Raw genomic sequence first — 23,235 nt, 5'->3', positions numbered from 1 at the left:
GGTTTTATATCTTTATAATATAATCCTTTCTTGGACAAATTGTACTGTTACGATAAATATCCTGGCCTAAATATTATGACTAATTCTGTTTTGTTGTAGAAATTTCGGCGGAGGTCTAGAACCAAATTATGGTGAATGAGCCGGTCTGAGCTTCTGGATCTTTCGATGCGAGACGACGCTGTTCTCGAATATCAGGATTTCATATAAAATAACCAAACTTTGATTGAAGAGGACAGTTAAATTTGAAGACTCGCGCCCGCGAATTTAATTGTACCGTTCGGATACATAAATTATGTAATTAGTAATCAAATAAATTGTTGATATAAATTATCGTGCTTTTCAATAAATTAAAATAAGGACCTTTTGATAAAGACATTATAAATTAAAAAGACATAAATAAATTTCACAACAAATGGTGTCAGAACAGTGGAATACCTAAGATAAATTGCGAAAATAAATTACAAGTGAATATAAAATAAATTGTGAAAATGGCTACGATTTATGAGCTGACAGTGACTAATTTAAGAAGACATCTTGAAGACAGAGAATTAGCTTCTACCGGAAAAAAGGCTGAGTTAGTCCAACGACTAAAGAACGCTTTGCTAGAAGAAGGACTAGATCCAGAGACTTATATATTTGAAGATGCTGTCCTCTCGTCGATTTCGAAAGTTTCTGGTGATGTAGACAAAGTTTCCAGTGATGTAGCCAAAATTTCTGGTGACATCGCATCATTAGAGAACAAAGTTTCTGACGATATTTCGAAAGTTTCTTCTGATGTAGCCAAAGTTTCTGGTGATGTAGCCAAAGTTTCAGGCGACATCGCTTCGTTGGAAGACAAAGTTTCTAACGAGATTTCTTCGCTGGAAAGCAAAGTCTCTGCTAACATCTCTTCGGAAATCTCTAAAGTCACTTCTGAGATGTCTGCCCTGGACGATAGAATATCTTCGTTAAAAAACCAAGTTGCTGCCGATATGTTGGCCTTCGAAGAAAAGATATGGAAAGAGATGGAAAAGAAGATGGAGGAAACAGGGACAGCACAGAGAGGTAACAATCCGATTACAGTGGAGATAAAAGAAGACGAGACGAAATGTAAGTTGGAGACACGGCCGAAATTTGAAGGAAGTGGAGGTTCTATTCATGTTAAAGTCCCAACTTTCGACGGAAAATCATCATGGAACAACTACATGAAACAGTTCGAATCAGCCGCAAGAGCGAATGGATGGTCTGAAAAAGAAAAGGCTGTAAACCTGACTATCGCTCTTCGAGGAGATGCCTTAGATGTGATGCAGACCATAGCCGTAGAGGAGACCGATGATTTCGAACAACTCAAGAAGAGGCTAAATATGCGATATGGCCACGAACATTTGGAGCATGTATATCAGTCACAGCTTAAAAATCGTAGACAGAAGAAAGAGGAGGCTCGTCAAGAATATGAGGTAGATATTGCCAGATTAGTACGATATGCTTATCCAACAGCTCCCGAAGACATGATGGAAAAGTTAGCCGTTCAAACGTTTATTGATGGTCTTCGTGATCATGAAATGCAGAGAACACTACGATTAGCTCGTCACAAGACGCTGGTTGATGTCCTATCCGCCGCCCTCGAATACGAGTCAGCTACGCAGGCCTCTGTCGGGTACAGTAAAGTTAGGACTGTAAAAGAGGAATGAGATGAAGATAAACTTGACCAGCTCGTTAATATGATAAAAAGCATGACATACAAGAAAACGAAGACCATCAGATGCTGGAATTGTGGCGAAATAGGACACGTACGAAGCTCCTGTAAGCACCCTAGGTACGACGCAAATCAAGAAACTCACCATCAGGAAAACTAGAACGGGTCAGCCTTAGGGGGGCAGCTTCGACCCAGAACTTTTGCAAAGACCCTCTCATACTAATAGCTTCTTTGAAATGTCGTGAAGATAGTGTATATGTAGATGGAGACATAAATGGTAAAAAGCATACGTTGTTGGTGGATACCGGAGCGACCAGAACCATTATACGCCCGACAGTTATAAACAGCCGAAAGAAACTTACCAACGAGGTTGCGACTTCGGACCGCTACAGGTGAAAATGCCAACATTCATGGAGAAATCCAGGTACAATTGGGAATTGGAGCAGAAAAGTTCGTCCATACTGTTATAGTTGCTGACATCGAAGAGGATGTTATATTAGGAATGGACGTAATGAATATGCATTGATTCCAATTGGATTTTAAGAACAAGGTAATCAAAGTTGGCAACGAGGAGGTATTTCTTCATCCACATAATGACAACACTGTGCAAGCAGCCATTACAGAAGATACAGTCGTGCCTGCGAGAAGCGAAACGATCATAGTAGCGCGACTACAGGGAATTGTAGACGAAGGGACACCTGTTATGATGGAGCCTTGGAACCACGACAATGAGGTTGGCCGTGGAATCATAATTGGAAAGGAATTGGTGACTTCGGCTAAAGAAATTCCTGTAAGACTTATCAATGTCAACGACTACCCAGTGACCATCAAGAAAGAGACAAAAGTAGGAACTTGTGTACCTGTGACATCCATAATCCGTCAGGCGACAACATCTGATAATTCCAACGACAAATTCGACCAAATGGTTGCAGTTGCAGGACAGTCTCTAAATCAGATGGAGAAAAGGAAATTAAGGGAATTTCTTTGGCAGCATCGTGATATTTTCGTACCGAAAGGAGGAAAGACGGGAAGAACTACCGTTGTTAAGCATAAAATTGATACTGGTAATGCTAAGCCAATTCGTCAAACAGCTCGACGATTACCACAGGCGAAGAGAGAGGAAGCTGAAACGATTGTTCAGGAAATGAAGAAAGACGGGGTGATAGAACCTTCTACGAGCCCATGGGTCTCTCCGGTGGTCCTGGTTAAGAAGAAAGACGGAACGACGAGGTTCTGTGTGGATTACCGTTTGCTGAAAAACGTTACCAAGAAAGATAGTTATCCTCTGCCTCGGATCGACGACACATTGGACACATTGGCTGGAAGTAAATTGTTTTCTACTTTAGATTTGAAGTCTGGATACTGGCAGGTAGAAATGGACCCAGTAGATAAAGAAAAGACAGCCTTCACCACAGGATCTGGATTGTGGCAATTCAAAGTTATGCCATTTGGACTTTGTAATGCTCCTGCGACATTTGAGAGGCTTATGGAAAATGTGTTGAGAGGGTTATCTTGGAAAACATGCCTGGTTTATTTAGATGACATAATCGTCTTGGGGAAGACATTCGAAGAACATTTGAAGAATTTAGAAAACGTTTTTAATCGACTTAAAGCCGCCCAATTGATGTTAAACCGCAAGAAGTGCCAGCTATTTCAAGGTAAAGTCAATTATCTGGGTCATATATTCAGTAAAGAAGGAGTGGCCGTGGATAAGGGAAAAATCGATTCCATTAAGGAATGGCCAAAACCAACTGACAAACATCAAGTGAGAAGTTTTCTTGGACTATGTACTTACTACCGGAGGTTTATTAAGAAGTTTTCAGATATCGCTAAGCCATTAACGCGACTTACGGAGGAAGCAAGAGATTACCGCTGGGATACAGACTGCCAAAATGCCTTTGAGACGTTGAAAAAGCATTTAATAACAGCAGCAATTTTAGGGTATCCACTGCCAGAAGGAGAGTTCATCTTAGATACGGATGCAAGTAATGTGGGAATTGGAGGAGTGCTGTCTCAGATTCAAGGAGGACACGAGTCCTCGGATATTTTAGTAAAGTTCTTTCAAAACCTGAGCGGAATTATTGTGTCACGAGAAGAGAACTTCTAGCAGTAGTAAAATCAGTAGAGCACTTCTATCAATACCTTTATGGTAGGAAGTTTCTAATCCGAACCGACCATGCCGCCCTTAAATGGTTGATGCAGTTTAAGAATCCAGAGGGTCAGATAGTCAGGTGGATCGAACGACTCCAAGAATACGATTTTAAGATTGAGCACCGGGCCGGAGTTAGCCACAGAAACGCTGATTCTCTTTCCAGAAGGCCATGCCCAGCAGAGTGTTCCCACTGCAACAAAACGGAATCCAAGGAAGCAGCAGTGCTAAGAACAACGATGGTCAACGACGACTGGACGCCTACTAAGATCAGAGAAGAACAAGAAAGAGATCCAGTTCTACAGAAAATTCGAAAATCTGGCGTCTTTCGAAGGTGACCACGACGTAGATGAAGAAGTGGAAGTAAACCAAGTCCAAGATGTGTCTGACCTCACGTTTGAGGAATTCATGGGTGCCTATGGAGGTACCGGTAAAGCGAGACATGGTGTTACCACTGAAGAAAAGCAAGATCTACTCGCGCTCCCCGATGACTACTCGCTGGCCCTTACCATCCCGGCCAGTATCAAAGACGCACCAGGGTTGGCATCCGTCTTTCGAAGGAAGTTTGGTCGAGTTGCAGAACTTCAATGCCAGGTGCCAGCTCCCGGTAAAACCTTGAAACTCCAAGATGCATCACGTTACCTTTTCTACCTGGTAACAAAAGACACTGCCCGTGACCAACCTACCTACCGAGATGTATGGGAAGCCTTACTTCAATTGAGAGAGAACGTACTAGAGTCCGACGTGCAAAAGTTAGCCATGCCAAAGTTGTAGTGCCGCCAATTAGATTGGAGGGTTATCCGAAATATGGTGGAGGAGATCTTCAAAGACACCGAAGTCCAGGTGTTAGTCTGTTGCAATCCGCATAGTTACTGGTGCGGAGAGAAAACCGTCCCTTGTTATTTTTATACAACTGGAAGTTGTAAAAGAGGGTCCAGTTGCCGATACCAGCATACAGTTCCGGTTCCAGTCCCGACAAGGTTCCAGGAGGAACCATCTTTTAAGAGGGGGGCAATGTTACGATAAATATCCTGGCCTAAATATTATGACTAATTCTGTTTTGTTGTAGAAATTTCGGCGGAGGTCTAGAACCAAATTATGGTGAATGAGCCGGTCTGAGCTTCTGGATCTTTCGATGCGAGACGACGCTGTTCTCGAATATCAGGATTTCATATAAAATAACCGAACTTTGATTGAAGAGGACAGTTAAATCTGAAGACTCGCGCCCGCGAATTTGATTGTACCGTTCGGATACATAAATTATGTAATTAGTAATCAAATAAATTGTTGATATAAATTATCGTGCTTTTCAATAAATTAAAATAAGGACCTTTTGATAAAGACATTATAAATTAAAAAGACATAAATAAATTTCACAACAGTACATGGCTTGCCATGAATTTATCATTTTTTTACTTAGATGAGAATTTAGATCTTCAATTACACATTTATATTCTGATTCTTTAGATAGTTCATTATATTTAGCAATTTTGTCTACTATTTTATTATTTAATATTCCACAATGAGCTTTTATCCAACAAAACATTATATTCGATCCTCTTAATTTTATTGTACCCACCAGGTTTATAATTTCAGATAACACATAATTAAATCCAATATTGTTATATTTAGAAATATTTTCAATTTTTTGTATTGAACTTTTACTATCAGAGAATATAACGTTATTATTATTTTGTTCCTGGCAAATTACTAATACATTTAAGTGCTTTTAACATTGCTATTAATTCAGCGGTATATATAGAGGTTTTAATATTTAGATCTACTATTGTACTAAATTTTCGATCTGGGTCGTAAAAGGCAGATGTAACCTTTAAATCTGATTTAGATGCAGCCGAAAAAATATATGAATAATTAGAGAACATAGACTTTATGTCAGCTTGGAACATGCTATTCCGGATATATTGAGGGAATCTCTAAGATATCCCAATCTCTAAGAATAGTCTCTAAGATATCCTATTTTTATGCTGTCCAAGTGTTCTAAGTCTATTTTAAAACATGATAATTCTCTTGAAGTCGAAATGCTCTTACTAAGTTGTATGCTTAAGTATTTGTACGATTCAATAATAGGAATTGTAGGCTTTTTTTGCCAATATTCCTTGACTAGATCGTAAATATTGAGCTCAAAGCATTTTTGGACTACCGGACTTTTCTTTGCATACATTTTTAATAAAAACTTCTCCGTTAAGTACTCTCTTCTGAAATTTAGTGGAGGTTCGTTGCATTCTACCTTTAAATTTGAAATGGGTGTACTCTTAAGTGCATCTATACTTATTCTTAAGGCTTTATTTACTAGCCTGTCTAATTTCTGCAGGTGAGTCTTCGCTGCTTGACTATAAAAAATTGACCCATAATCTATTATTGAACGAATATAATCTTTATTAAGGGTAAGCGTAACATTTGGAGCAGCTCCCCAACTTGTATGACACACTGATCTTATTGCATTTAATCCTTTTTCTGTTTTTGTTATTTTTTGTTAAGCGGTCTATGTGTTCTTTCCACAATAACTTCCTATCTTTACCATACCCAAATAATTAATGGACGATTGAACCTCAAAATTAACGTTATTGAATACTATAGATTGTGGTAATCTATGTTTTTTGGAGAATATACATGCTTGGGTTTTCTTTGTAGAGATGCTGAATCCTATGTTAAAATAATACTCTTCTATTGTCGAAAACATTTCACTCATTATATTGATACCTTGGTCGATTTCAACTTTATGTACATATATAGACACATCATCAGCAAACTGTAGAACGTTTCCTCTTGTATTATTTTTTTGTGTAATTCTGAGGTATAAATGAGATATAGTAAAGGACTAAGGATGCTTCCTTGCGGTAACCCAACATTAGAAATTCTTGGATCCAATAGTTCATTGTTGATTTGAAGTTGTAGGCTCCTATTTGAATACAATTTTATTATTTTTTTACCAAAGTCACTGGGTATTCCTATCTTCTCCATTTGTTGATAGAGGATATTTAATTAGACATTATCATATGCACCTTCTACATCTATGAATAGAGATAGCAGGGATTTACGTTCAGAAAAGGGTATAGAAGGATATAATATATTAATGTCTAGGACAAGGTTAGCTATATTTTCTGATGTCGATCTTAGTTTACGAAACCCATATTGTGTATCACTAATTTTGTTATTTTTCTCTAACCATAATTCAAGTCTTCTCTTTACCATCCGTTCGAATGTTTTTAAAATACACGATCCTAACGAAATTCCTCTATATGAATCCTCTGAGTCTATATGTTTATTTGGTTTTAAAATCTGTATAATTACATAATCTTTCCATGAATCCGGAAATTCAGATTTCATCCATATTAAATTAATTATATTTAACAATTTTTTTTTCTGACACCTTGGTAAGTAGTACAGCATAATATAATGGACATTGTCTAAGCCAGGAGCAGTATTTTTATGACACTTTGAACTATATTCTAGTTCTTTTAGAGTAAATTCATTTAAAAAATAGTTTGAATTATTATTATTTACTTTTTTAGGATGGTTTACATTTAGTTTGATGGAACCCAGGGCGGAGCTAACTTATTTAAAAATTCTTCAGTCCAATTATCTTTCTTTACTTGATTTTTTGCGACATTATAAGTATTTTTGATTTTTTTAATTTCTTTCCAAATTTCTTGGACCGGAGTATTTTTATTTAATTTATTACAAAATTCTCGCCAAGAAGCTTTTTACTTTTTAATATTGTTTTTTTCTTAATGGCCTCTGCTTTCTGATATTTTATGTAATTTTCATATGTACTATTTCGTTTAAATTCTAAAAAAGCTTCTTGCTGATATTTTATAGCTTGTGAACATTCTGGGTTCCACCATTTTTTATTAAACTTACTATTGATCGTTTTTTTTAGGTATTGATAATTCACAAGCATCATTAATTATATTGATAAATGTATTATATATGTTATTAATATTTTCATAGTTTCAATATCAATAGTTTCAAGAATCGAAAAAATAACGACCTGCTCTGTTCACGTTCCATCGGGTTCTCTCATCAACTATTGTTATATTATCAACATCGCTTTCAATTATTATTGGAAAGTGATCAGAACCTAAAGCTAATTTATTTTCGTTCCAATCAAAACAGGAAGATATGTCACTGGAACATATAGTTATGTCCACAGCTGATTTATTTCTAGTGTATAATCTAGGTATTATAGTTTCGGCCCCATTATTTAAAAAACATAACTCACAGTCTTCTATTGCTGTTAAGAGACTAAGCCCAGCCCTATCATTCTGCCCATGCATTATGGTGACAATTAAAGTCTCCTGCCACCAAAAATGGTGTACTTAAACTATTAAAAAACTTTTTCCATTCACTCTCTGATACGTTTAAATTTGGTTTTGCATACACTGAATATATATTAAGTACTTTATTTGATTTTAATTTGACTGTTATTGATATACTCATAACCTGATTGATTTTATGATGATTTGTATGACCTGTGAACTGAATGTATTTTTTAGTTAGAATAGGTAATCCTCCATAACCATCATTTCTATCTCTCCGAAATATATTATAAGCACTGAAATTAATATTATTTTTTTCTTTTAACCACGTTTCAATAATTATGGCTATATCAATATTATTTTCAAAAATAAATTTGTCAAAATGACATTTATTGTGTACAATGGACCTAGTGTTTCACTGTACAATTTTGAACTTATTCATTATCTGCGAGAATACGACTTAAATTATTTTTAAAATCGTCAAATATTTTTATATTGTCCAAATTTATTGAGTTATTCTTTAATACATTTTTAAAAGTGCTTATAATCATATCACAGAGTTTATTTTACAGTTATTATTTGAATTTGTGCTCATTGTTGATTGGGAATAATTAGGGATATTTCTATAATTTTGATATACCGGTTGACTACTAGTAGATGGAGATAAAAGAATCTCCTTATGCTCGTCAGAATATCCTGAACGGGGATAATTAGGATAACTTTCTAAATTTCGTCTGCGTTTAACTGGTACTGAGTAATGAGTGCTTTTATTTACATTCTTTGTCACCGTTGCGTAACTATGATCATATTTTTTATTAGCCTCACTATAGGATAAATTTTCTGTGGCCATATATGTTTTAATTTGTTTCTGACGATGAAATTCTTCAAAATTTTTCCTATCCGTTGCTTCATGATTTCCTTTGCATAAAATACATGATGTCAATTGCGAATTACAAGAATTTGTTTCATGTTTGCCGCATTTTCCACATCAAACTTTACCTCTACATTGTGTATTAATGTGACCGTACCTCATGCATTGTCTGCATTGAATTACTCGTGGAACATATATGTCTACATCGTAAATATTTTTTTCTATTACTACCTGTTTAGGTAGATATCATTTGCCTCTTAAAAGTAACAATAACTGCCATTGTAGGGAGTAACTCAACATTTACCTGTCGTTTTTTTCTCCTTACTTCATACACTTTAAAATTATTTCCATATTTAGGTTTAATTATGTTTAATAAATCATCGTCTTTGATATCCTTGTCAATACTTTTTATTACACCTTTTTTGTAAAGAAAGTGGGTATATAGGCCTCGTAATTTTTTTCCTGAAATACTTTAGATTCGACTAATTTGTTGGCACTATTGAATGAATTTAATTCGACTTTAACTTTATTTCTACCAGTTACAGAAATATTTAAAATGTTATCCCTGATCTCCGGTTCTGCGTATAAAATTAATCTAACAGTAGAAATTTTATGAAACTTAATTTTTTTGTTTAATTATTTTTTCAATACCACCTGTTTCGTCGCTTTTTCCATTTCCGCTAAATTCCATATTCACTTCATCTATAATAATACTTTTTCCCCTATCAGGAGGTTCATATCTTCCGTCCGAATCCCCGATCATAACAATCGAAAAACAAATAAACAAACACTAAATGAAGACTCGTTCACGTCTAATAATTTATAAGGTTTATATTGGGGGTGAAGACACCATTCTAATAATATAGGATAATTTATTATTGGAAGCTGTAATTAAATCTAATATACCCCTCTAATGAATTGTCTCCACTCTGATAATATGCTGTCACCATTGTAGAAGACGTCCGTTTCAATCTCCTTATCAATGCCTCTACAGTCCTTAGGGGATACTTATCCCTGCGAGCGGGGCAAGGCTTACTGGCTCCACTAGTCTGAACTGACTGGTTTCGCCCTCGCGGATTTACAAGAGGGTAGAGAAATCTTTTTGGAAAGGAAGGGGATTAAGGACTTCTCGGTCTCAGGTCCTGCAAAGAGTGAGAGGCTATGGGCTTACGTTAGAAGCCGGAGCACTGCATAGCGAGATGTGTATCTCTTCTAGTCTCGACCTGTAACGGCTAGGAATAACAAAACAAATTTCGAATTTACAATGTATTAACTAGACTGTACATTACAAATATCAGTTATGACAAAAATGTTCGCTCAGGCGCGAAGGGAGACGAGAAGAGACAAACAAGGAATTAAAGATCAGATAATTTCCGTATTATTAGATATACCTGGGGTTAGTATATAGAGATCTTAGTTACCTCTGCGTATCTAGGCTCTAGCTAGGGAATACGCCTCCAGTGTACCGGGATTTGAGATTTCGTACCTTCGAATCTCCAGTTGCCGACACTTTATACGTCACACCACCCCGTCGAGTTAAATAACGCGTCCGCTGTCCGCGTACCTTCCGATCTCCACACTATGGCGTGGAGCTGCTGCGTGACCACTTCCCACTAACTCCGCTCTCGCGTGGGGCCCTCAGGCGCCGTGCTACTACTGTCCGCTCTGACCCACTTCATTCCGTTTTTATGTATCGCCAACTCCTACCTTAGATTCTTTATGTCACGTATTTCATGTGTTAAACTGGATCACGCTATGTAAAACTACTTACTCAGCTCAATTCTTCTCACTTGTTTAACAATTCTTACCTTGCATTAATTTCCAACAAGGTCTAAGTGTCGTAATTTTTTAAACATTCAGGCTTGTGTTAAACTGGGTCAATCGTTTTGTTTTTACTTTGGAATGTATACGTTAAACTGTGTCGAATTTATTCTTTATTAATTTGGAATATATAATAATTACTTAAATAATTATTACTCTTTACTAGGCTAATTACCTCTTAATTTTTCCTTCTGTATTTCCTTGCTGTTTACATTACACACGCACTGATAAGAACTTTACCTGACCACTGCCAAGAACGTACCAGAGTATATACCCCCCGAACGAACTGCATTTTTAATATGTATTTACAATTTATTCGTACTGTTTATCTAAAACACAAGCTTACTTTTTGCACAAAAATATTAAAAATATACGTACACTTGTGTATCACGACGACCCTGATTAAATTGCTTATCTGAGAATGCATTTCTTTCGAGATAATGATAAGGTTTGAGCGTAAATACTTCCGAAAAAAATTTGACCAATTACACTTCAGTAGTGCCCAATGAGATACGTTAGAAAGTAATAAGCCAAACCTGCGCCTATGTGGACAATACTGGGAGTGATCAATTAAGTTTTATTTCTATGCTCGCCATAGAATTACTGACCGGACAATCAAAAATTCGTCTGTTTAAATTAGAAATCGTATTTACTTTACCTCTCATTTTACAAAGGGTGTAACGATATGCATCTCCTTTAATATTGTTATCTTGAATATAATTTTATTGTTCTAAATATATTTTTATTTTAATTAAACCTGAGTTTTACTGAATATATTATCTAAAAGAGCTACCGTCACATGGGTTTGCACCAACGGTCAGTGACCACTACTGAATTTGTGGTTTCTGGTTTATACAATAGGGACAAAATACCAAACCGGCCGGGACGCCGGGACCGATGTCTAAACCGGGACGTATGGTAAGCCTACATATAGGTCTTCTAGTTTTAGTAACACCTTTCTTTATTCCCTTACTTATAATCATCTCTATTATTTGTCTATAGCGTATTAAATTATGCGTAATAAGAAAACATTTTGTTTATTTTCCGCTATGGTGTTCATATTACTTTCATAATTATATTAAAATATATAGCTTTTTAATAAAAATAAAAAACGTAGTGCTTTTATTTCTGCTTTTAATAAACAACTATCTACTTTACTTACAACATGTATCTAAGTAAACCAAGTAAAGAAGTCAATACTAATAATTTTGATGATTACACATTTTCGTTAAATCTGTTACTGTACATATGTTGTAGCACTGCGAAATACGAGTACGATGATCTGAGAATCTAAAAATTAATAAATAATAATTAATTAAGCTTAATATTTCGAAATCAGGGATATTATATATATATATATATATATATATATATATATATGTATATATATATATATGTATATATATATATATATATATATTTATATATATATATATATGTATATATATATATATATATATATATATATATATATATATATATATATATATATATATTAAAGCCTTTTTAAAAAAATCTAAAACACGTCGATTTTTAAATTTAATGTTTTACATTTTACACTAAAATTTCATTATACAAGGTGATACACATTACAGTGATGACGTCATCGGCTCTTTTTTTAAATGTAACACCCTGTATTTTAGGACATTTTTAGATCAATAAAAGTGAGCTGATTCCAAAAAAGTATAATACTGGGGTCCAACGGATATAATTTGAAAGATATGCGCTTAGAAAATTAATTTTTACTGATTTATAGTATTAAATAAATTATAAATAAATTATAATAAATAACTTTAAAGTAACCCAGTGAAATTAATACATGACTTAATCTTAAATGTTCGAATTGTAGCCCTTGGTGAATTTGGCAGTAACCCAAACGTTGTACAAAATCTTGTAGAACCTTGTTTATGCTTTCTTGGGAAATATTGTTTATTTCTTTACGAATTCTTGTTTTTAAGTCTCCAATATTTGAAGGTTTCGTTTTATAAACAACATTCTTTAAATGACCCCACATAAAATAATCCAAAGGATTGAGGTCTGGCGACCTCGCTGGCGATTCAATATGTCCACGTCTTCCAATCCACCTGTTCGGAAAAATTTCGTTTAGGTACCTTCGAACATCTAAAGCATAATGCGGAGGCGCACCATCCTGGTGAAACCATAAACTTTCATCTAAACCTCCAAGATTAATTGTACTTAGGAATAAATTAACTAAAGTAGGTACGAGATACCCACTTAAACACCAAATGTATGCTGGCCCGTTTAAATAACTTTCGAAATAGTAGGGTCCAATGATTTTATTTCTTACAATGCCAGCCCATACGTTTACCTTTTGCGGGTATTCTGTATTATGTTCCCGCATCCAGTTGTAGTTTTCTTTTGCCCAGTTTCTACAATTCTGACGGTTGATCTGGCCATTTAATTTAATTTGAATGTAGCCTCATCAGAAAAAATAATATTTTGAACAAAGAGAGGGTTTCGGTGGCTGTTATCCATCATTATTTCGCAAAATTGTATTCTTTTATCTGGATCATCCTCGTTTAATTCCTGTACAACTGTGCATTTTACTTACTTTACTTACTTTAACGTACTGTGTACCGTTGTTTGGCAAACATCGAGATCACTACTAACCTTACGAACAAAAGTGTGCACATCTTCTTCAAAAGCAAGTAGAACATCTAATGTTGTAACATAATTTACAGATGGACGACCTGATTTGCGTGCATTTTCAACCGTACCAGTTTCTCGAAATTTCTTTTCAATCTTACTTACTGTTGACTGCGTGATGGGTATTTCTGGATATTTATCATTAAATGAATTACACACTTCTATCTGAGTTCGCGATTTGTCTCCATACCCAATCATCATGAGTATTTCAATTCTTTGCTTTACACTCAAATTCATTTCTACTTAAAATTAATTCAACGCAATAATACAGAACATTCACGAATTAATACAATTATTGTAGTACTTAATTGTTATTGAACGTTACTAAAAATAATTACAGTTTACCAAAAACTAGAAGTAGGTTACTTTTTTGTATTTGATAATAAATAATTTATTTTCTAAACGCATATCTTTCAAATTATATCCATTACACTTTTTTGAAATCAGCTCATTTTTATCGATCTAAAAATGTCCTAAAATACAGGGTGTTACTTTAAAAAAAGAGCCGATGACGTCATCACTGTAATGTGTATCACCTTGTATAATGAAATTTTATTGTAAAATGTAGAACATTAAATTTAAAATCGATGTATTTTAGATTTTTTTAAAAAGGCTTTTCATTTAGGAAATATCGAATTTATTCCACAGATGTGGAATACTTTACGGACACACTGTATATATATATGCATATATATATATATTATATATATATATATATATATATATATATATATATATATATATATATATATATAGAGTATGGGTAAAAGTTTATGGTCGGTATGGACCTTACGTGAGATGGAGTGAGAAACAGCTGTTTAAAAAGAGAGATGTATATTAGGTCCGCCCTTTATATCGTCGAAAATGCATTAGTGGAAATTAATAAAAGAGGAGAAGTTCAACGTTACCAAATTTATTGGTTTTTTTTTTGACCTGTTGTCTTTTTAGCATGTTACCTATGTTTTAAGATAGGTAACATGTTAAATCAAATTTGGGCGAATTGATTTAAATGGCAGCTTACTGTTTTTCATTGGGAATATGCCACAATTTTACTTTACAATAAGTGTAATTTAACATTTTGATTTCCACTTCGAAAATCGTTTTATATAAATAAAATTTATTCATGTTTCGTATTTTAAGTACGATTTCCGAATTGGAAATCTAAACATCAAAATAAGCTTATTTTAAAGTCACATTATGCCTTATTCCCAATAAAAATAATAAACAGCATTAGGACGCCACAATAAAAAAGCTTCATATAAAATTGTTTGGCAACGTCGCGTCGCGATGTCACTTTGTGTAAGGACACTTTGATTTTTAATGTGGTAACGAGTAGAGGTGGGTCGTTGACGTTTTTATCGTTAAACCGTTTTTCGTAAACAAGTAACGTTAAATTATTCAAGTAGTTGATTGTTTAACAGTAGTTTCAAGTAAGAGAGTACATATACAAACATATTGGCTATTATCGTTTATGTGTATATGTATTGAAGTGAAAGAAACTAATGAAGGATGTATTTATTATAAATTGAAAAATAAATTAAACAATACAAATAGTAAATCGTACTTAAATTTACATTACACGTTATTATTAAATCGCAAATCGTCTAAATTGACATATAAAAACATAAATTTTTCCACTTTACTTGTTGTTAACAGTGTTCTTCTTTTATTTAAAATTAAAACAGATTTTGAACATGTGTTCACAAGGAACAGATGGCTACAATGTTACAATTATATATTATCAGACAAACACGGCACACACAACGGCATAAGAATGCAGAAAGCAAAGGGGAACCACTGCATTAACGGCCCATAAAGCACCCCCAGGAAAATCACCATAGAATTGACACTGCAATTGCAAACCGTTACTAATCATGGAAAACGAAGGCCAAGATTCGGCAGGATTGGCCGTTTGGAAACTTTGTTATGTTGTAATTGATACTTTAAAAGCCTTTCTGAAGATAAGGTACTTTTTTGAAATGTGTTTTTTGTCGAAATGTCAAAAAAAAGATTGTTTTTATTTTATCTATTTGTACACGATAGCATTTAAGTGCGTTCTTCACCAATAAATTTAACGTATGAGCAAAACAATTTAAATGTTTCCATCCCAAAACATCTTTAATAGCTTTGACCATATTTGAGGCATTATCAGTTACTGCAAAATTTACTTTTCCTTTTAGACTCCACTGATTAATAATACTAATTTCAAAAGCAATGTTTTCTAAATTATGGTTTCCAGAAAAATGGCAGCAGCCTAATAAAACCGTTTTAAATTTCTCTCAGTTACTCCAGATGTCAGTAGTAATGCAGATATTTTCTACTTCTTTAACAACTTGTGCTCTAATAATTTGCTCAGTTTTGATATAACATTCCTGAATTAATCAACCTGACAAAGTTTTTCTTGTTTTCAGTTTATATTCAAATATATCCACCTTGCAAACTTTTTAAAAGCTCTTTCTTCAACTATGGAAAACGGATGAAACGAGTCTTTGTTTAGTAAATGCATATCTATTTGTATCTTTTGTTCTAAACTAATCTTTTTATTAATGGAAGTCCATTATCCATCCATCACCTTTTGACGCTTGGTTGGCGGTGGCAGTATGTCAGTACTTGTAGTAGAGGTAGTCGGAACGGACAGAAATGCATCAGGAGAAGTTTCAATCATTGCAATATTCAGAAAGTGGAGCACAAAAGCTGCATCTTCTACACATGTGCATTTTTTGAAAATAAAATTAATATTCTTATACTAGATAAATAATTTTGACTAAGAAAAATACTTCTTAATTGCATATTTACAATAAATAAATCCATTGACGAACTATCAATAAAGATTTGAAATCGAAAATGCAGGTTAATCGAAAATCGAAACTCATTCATTAATCAGAATACCTAGTTATTTTATTTTCAACGTCAACCGATCGCCCGACTGTCCACCGTCCCGAAAGAGTCGCATGTTATTTTTAGTTTTGTAGTAGTCTCTCAGATTATCTTATTGTCCTCGTCGACTTAAAGTCTTCGTTGCTCCTGTGTTTACGTCTACACAAAACGTAGTTTTTTTGAATCAACCATTAACTAGTTGGCTTACCAGTGAGAAACCGTGGATTCGTTAACGACAAATAAGGATTTAAAATGCAGGAATTTTCTGATGAAAATGAAGGTAAAAAACAAAAGAAAGAGTTAAGTAGCTGGATATTTCTATAATTAAAGAAAAAGAAGATTGTACTATTGAAAATCAACCAGTACAAGATAAGATAAAGATGACATAAGTCCATGGTGTATTTTTGATGAATTAATTAGACATGACTCATCTAAACGTACAACTGTATCGAGAGCTATAAAAGAAGTCGACATGTATTTGTCTGATGATATATTACCCAGAAAAAATTAGAACGGAGATTGGAACTGTCCATTACAGTGGTAGAAAAACCATCGCCATGTATATTCTAACTTAACCACTACATTCATAAAATATTGTAATATTGTAGCAATATCTGTTCCTTGTGAAGACATGTTCAAAATCTGGTTTAATGTTAAATAAAAGAAGAACGCGGTTAACAACAAGTAAAGTGGAAAAACTTATGTTTGTAAATGTCAATTGAGATGATTTGCGATTTAATAATAATGTGTAATGTAAATGTAAGTACTATTTACTATTTGTATTGTTTAATTTATTTTTCAAGTTATAATACATATATCCTTCGTTAGTTGCTTTCACTTCAATACATACATATACACATAAACGATAATAGCCAATATGTTGGTTTATGTACTCGCTTATTTGAAACTATAGTTAAACAATTAACTAGTTACTTGTTTATAAAAAAAGGTTCAGTTTCGTTAACGATAAAAACGTACATGACCCACCTCTTAAATACATAGCATAGCCTTTAACCTGTCTCGTATCCATCCATCCATCCTATTGAAGAGATGGATGAATGGCAATGTTGCCACAATTATCAAATAAAAATGCGAATCTGTAAATTTGTCATGGATTTAAGAAATTTTGTACCAATATTTGTGTCATTTTGTTTTTAATATCATCATCCAGTTTTGAATGGCAATATAACCGCGCCACTGATCGCCAATTTTTTGAATCAATTCAATGTTTTAATTAAAATATGTAATAAGGCAACCTTGCTGCTGTTTCTTAGGTATAAGCTAGATCGAAAATAATCTCTCACTAATGGGCGTCTATTAGAAATTTGGAGGGAAGACCAAGGGGAAATATGATTGTTGTCTTTGTCTATTCGCTGAAAAGATGATTTTATATCTGTGTTAGATATCCTCTTAAATTCTACAATACCGACCATAAACTTTTACCTACATTATATATATATATATATATATATATATATATATATATGTATATATATATATATATATATATATATAAATATATATATATAGAATGGAAAAGGATAATGCGAGTAAATAATAAAAGTAAAAAGTAATGGCATGTCTCGCAAAACAGAAAACATATATATATATATATATATATATATATATATTATACATATATATACATATATATACATATATATACATATATATACATATATATACATATATATACATATATATACATATATATACACATATATATATATATATATAATATATATATATAATATATATATATATATATATATATATATATATATATGTGTTCGGAAAGATTTCCGCGGTTAGTACAATTAAACTTAGAGCTAAGATTAATATTATTATAAAAATTAATATTAAACTCACCAAGTCCTTCGGGTTGAACCGCGTCGATATCCATTTTGCCGAGCTTTCGACATCCTCTCTGATGTCTTCTTCAGGGCTTCCGAGGTCTCAGTCTCCCGAGCCCCCAGACACTACTACACTCACTAGTCACTTCTAGTTCACTGCACTAGTTCACTACTACGACTGGGACCAGGGGACCGGTTCATTTATACCGTCGATGGTGACGTGGCCTAGGTGGGGGTTAGGGTGGGGATTGGCGCGAGAGTTGGCGCGAACATTTCCGACAGTGGGATTTTGATTCGAAGATGGAGGGGCGATATTTTGTTTATGAGAGGTCTCCATGTAGAAGGTAACCGTATGGCGTCATCTCTTTTATTAAGGCAATTTGGTCTTTTTTCTATTTCTATGGCTTCTCGGATAATTCTTGGTTTATAAAAGCAAAATTCACAACCCGATATTCTCTACGTCCCATTGTCAGTGCATACAACTGCCCTACACAACCATTGGCCAAGTATTTGGCCAAAACTCTACAACCTTTCGCCGAAAATGCTTCATCCTTCGTCAAAAAACTCTTTTCATTTCATCGAACTTCTTAAACAATACCCTATATCACCGTCAGACATTCTAGTAAGTTTCGATATTGTCTCACTTTTACAAACATTCCTATAGATGAACTCTAAACATTCTGAAAACTAAGTACAGTATCCAACAAGACCACTTATCTCTCATTAAACATTGTATGTCCAACACCTATTTCATCTTCCAAAATCAATTCTACAGACAAATAAATGGTGCCCAATGGCTCCCCTCTATCTCCAGTGATTGCAATATCTTTATGGAAGACTTCGAGACCCGAGCACTAATCCACATCAATGCTCAAACCCACATGTTGGCTACGATATGTTGACGATACATTCGTCATTTGGCCCCATGGCAGGGATGCTTTGGTGTCTTTCCAAACCCATCTGAATGGTATACATCCTAGTATCCAGTTCACGATGGAGGTAGAAACTGATTCATCCCTGCCGTTTCTCGATGTTTTCATAAAGAAACACCAATCCAAGGTTTTCATTACTCTGTCTATCGAAAACCCACACATACCAATCGTTACTTGCATGCCAACTCTCACCACGCACCTTCACAAATTAATTCAGTCATTAATACTCTTGTATCCAGATCAATACGCCTTTTCGATGATGCAAGTAGATCGCTGAGCTTTCTTGTTAAAACAAGCCCTCATCCAAAATGGCTACCGCCGAAAATCACATCAATAGAAGCATCACAGACATCAATCTCCCACTCAATCTCAATCCAAAGACTCAGACTCTTATCATACATAAGCGTTTCTTCCTTACATCAAAGGTGTCACTGACAAAATCGACAAAATTCGTAAACCAAGAGGAATAAAAAACAATATTTACCCCCAACAAAAACTTTCATCTCTTGTTCGATCAATCAAAGACAATATTCCAAACGAACAGCACGGAGTTTATGAAATTCCTTGTGCAGACTGTCCCCGATCCTATATAGGCCAAACAAATCGTAGAAATTCAAAATAGGATTTATGAACATTCATTTCTGTTCGCAATTCCGATTCAATTTCAGCTCTCGGTCAACACCATCTTCATACAGGTCACAAAATTGATTTTCGAAAACTCCAGAACCATAGCCCCCATCCGCTTTTATAAACAAGAATTATCCGAGAAGCCATAGAAATAGAAAAAAGACCAAATTGCCTTAATAAAAGAGATGACGCCATACGGTTACCTTCTACATGGAGACCTCTCATAAACAAAATATCGCCCCCCTCCATCTTCGAATCAAAATCCCACTGTCCGGAAATGTTCGCGCCAACTCTCGCGCCAATCCCCACCCTAACCCCCACCTAGGCCACGTCACCATCGACGGTATAAATGAACCGTCCCCTGGTCCCAGTCGTAGTAGTGAACTAGTGAGTGAACTAGAAGTGACTACTGAGTGTAGTAGTGTCTGGGGGCTCGGGAGACTGAGACCTCGGAAGCCCTGAAGAAGACATCAGAGGGATGTCGAAGCTCGGCAAAATGGATATCGACGCGGTTCAACCCGGAAGACTGGTGAGTTTAATATTAATTTTTATAATAATATTAATCTTAGCTCTAAGTTTAATATATATATAAATATATATATATATATATAGTATATATATATATATATATATATATATATATATATACATACATACATATAATGTAGATAAATAAAGGCAGAGAAGAAGAGAAAATCTATACTATTTTATACATAAAATTTGTAATTTTGTAATACGTTTAAAGTAGTTTTTTTTTTAAATATTTGTTTCTTTGCATTTAAAATGTAAAATACCTATTTGTCCGTCTACTGTTAACATAGGTATTGGTTTTACCCAGTATAAAGTTGTCTTTGTTAACATATTGTAATCTAATCGATAATATCATGGAATTGTATATTGGTTTTGAAGTGGATTTAAGAACAATTTGTGTTTGAACGTAAGATTAATGAAAAGGTTGTTTGAAAGAAGTCGAGAATTTGGAGTTCTAGAAAATGTTAAAGTACTTACGACTGGGAAATTTGAAGATGTTGAAATGAAGAAAGAACATATTTGTTTTAACCAATAAAAAAGAAGAAAAGTTATTGATGGAAGGGTGTGTTAAGCCAAGGGTGTTTTTTGAATGAAAGAAAACGACAGTGAGTGCAGAGACAGTGTAGAGAGTTGATTCACGATAGCTGAAAGGAGCAGTTTGTGTTTAAGAAAAAAGTGTCGGGTCTTCGTTAAACATAAGCCTTGTAGGCATCCGTAAGAGTAACAAGTACAAAGTAATATTTTTTAAAAAGTTAAAATTAAATTCAGTGATAAGTGATAGCAGTTGAAAGTACTCACATAATAGTATCCGACATCGAAAATAAAAATTGTTCCAAGGTATTCAGATATACCTCTATTTTATTTCTAACAATATTCTCCGTTGCGAGGACTTCTGTTCATCGACGCATAAAGACAGACTCAGTGTTCATGTATTAGACAGGAACTTTTACATAAACAATTTCGTAATATTTTTAAATTATTTCTTGCAACCATAATTCATTATTGTATCTATATTGGGTAACTTTCTATTTTAAAATAACTTGCGGGTTTTTTTATATGCCTTTTTATATTTAATTACTTACTCTTTTCATAGATTGTTTGTTTGTAATTTATGTTGTTATTAAAATTTGTGTTTATTTCTTTGGTTAAAACATTTTTTTATTTAATATTCGGTTATATAACCTATTTTGAACTTTTTTATCCATGAACTTTCTTCTGAGTATTGGTTTTGCATTTCTGTGATTGAATGACGTAAAACCTGAGATTATTTACAATTTAAGCTAGCCCAAACATTTTTGTTTCATTAATTATTATTCAAATAAATATCAGTATAATTTTTTATAAACAAATACATAAAGAAAGAAGTAGAAACAAAACAATATATATACAGGGTATGCAGAGCCACACAAATTGTATGTGTGAGATTACATATGAACTTTTATTCATAGACTGTTTCCCGTTCCTCATTCGCTAAAGGATCCTTAGTAACCAACATGTACTTGGTTTTGTGTTCGTTGATGACTAGACAGACCTATTTTCGCTGCCGTTTTCAATGCTAGGAAATATTGTTCAACTTCTCACTTGCTACGCCCTATTTGTCAATTTCATCAGCGTATGCTAAGATTTGTATCGACTTATTGTAAAATGACGTGTTGACCACGTGATCGACCATGTTATATATTTCGCTGTATTAGTTCCTATAATTCTCAACCTCAATATTAAAAATCATTACCTTAATCCAACCTTTAGTAATAATTCTTACTTTCACTCTAAACCCATCCTCAAGAAATACAGAGTCTGAGTCCATCCTTTATATTAAAGGATCGAGAATTTTCTCCCTGTATCTTAACGCTGATAGACATTGTCATTTTCGTCGTTAATTAGATAAGTTTTTCTAGTATAGCAAATTCACACATTGATTGTTTATAGTACTGTGGCAAGCTACTAGAAAAGCGATTTCTAATCAATCTATCATAAGACGGTTGCATGCATGCCATTTCAGAGCAAGAAAACGCCCTACGCAACCAAAATTGACGGCGGAGCAACGAGCAACGTACACGTAGATATCGTTGGACAATGGAACACAGTCAATGAAAATTAGAATACGAAACTATTGCCTCTTTCTGACAAATCGAGATTTCGTTTGTATACGTCTGATGGTGGAATATTGGTCTGAAGAGAAAGGGAATGGATTCAACCACTCTCTTTGAAGGCTGATCAATTTGTATCTGGGGGTAGAGAGCATTGTTATAATGGACGCAGTAACTTAGTAATTTTAATTAATGTAACAATGCTGGCTGTAAGATATCGTGAAAAGGCCATAGATCCAATAATAGAACTGTTTAAACATATTTCTCTGGGAGCAAACAATATATCTAAATGTGCGAAATACGATATAGATAACATTCTAATTAAAAGTAGGCTCTTATACGGTTCAGAAACTTGGAGATTGACGGAAGAATATACAAGAATAATACAAGTGATCAAAAGAATGCATGTAGAAGGTCGGTTAGATTATCATGAACGAAGAGAGTTAGAAATGAGAATATCAGAGAACAATTGGGATTTTAGGACACAATCACTACTGACTGGACAAATTCGAATATAATTAACAGTTCGAATTGTTTCTAAATTCCCTTTGTCGATTCTTCTGCGATCGACGATGATGAAATAAAATGTTGAAGTCATGGAGTAAATTATAGTTTTACTGACAGCTACTGAATGATTACACTCTTGTTGTTGTTGCGGTAAAAAATGTATAATAGACTGCGTCCCAAACTAGTCCCGAAACTATATTTCTAATCTCACAAATATTACCCTCTGCCCTAGAACAAAACTTTTGACTTTTGGAAGCTAGCAAATATAATTTGAACCGAGGAAATCATTACAGGCATTTCCTCAATAAAATATTTGGCAATAGTTTGCAGGAAGGTTGAACAAACTGTCATTAAG

At 34.1% G+C, this 23,235-nt stretch overlaps 1 protein-coding gene across 1 annotated transcript in view; it reads left to right on the top strand.

Annotated features, from left to right (window-relative positions):
* Positions 1-22,384, top strand: part of LOC140446547 (uncharacterized) — a 29,897-nt gene extending 7,513 nt beyond the window's left edge. Inside the window, exon 2 of the mRNA XM_072539112.1 lies at positions 22,286-22,384. Coding sequence (XP_072395213.1) covers positions 22,286-22,384 — 99 coding nt within the window. The remainder of the gene's footprint in view (positions 1-22,285) is intronic.
* Positions 22,385-23,235: the final 851 nt, after the last annotated feature.

Source organism: Diabrotica undecimpunctata, chromosome 7 (assembly GCF_040954645.1).
Source record: "Diabrotica undecimpunctata isolate CICGRU chromosome 7, icDiaUnde3, whole genome shotgun sequence".
NCBI classification, from domain to species: domain Eukaryota; kingdom Metazoa; phylum Arthropoda; class Insecta; order Coleoptera; family Chrysomelidae; genus Diabrotica; species Diabrotica undecimpunctata.
Note: the sequence above shows the minus strand (reverse complement) of the source record. Positions and strands in the feature narration are given on the sequence as shown.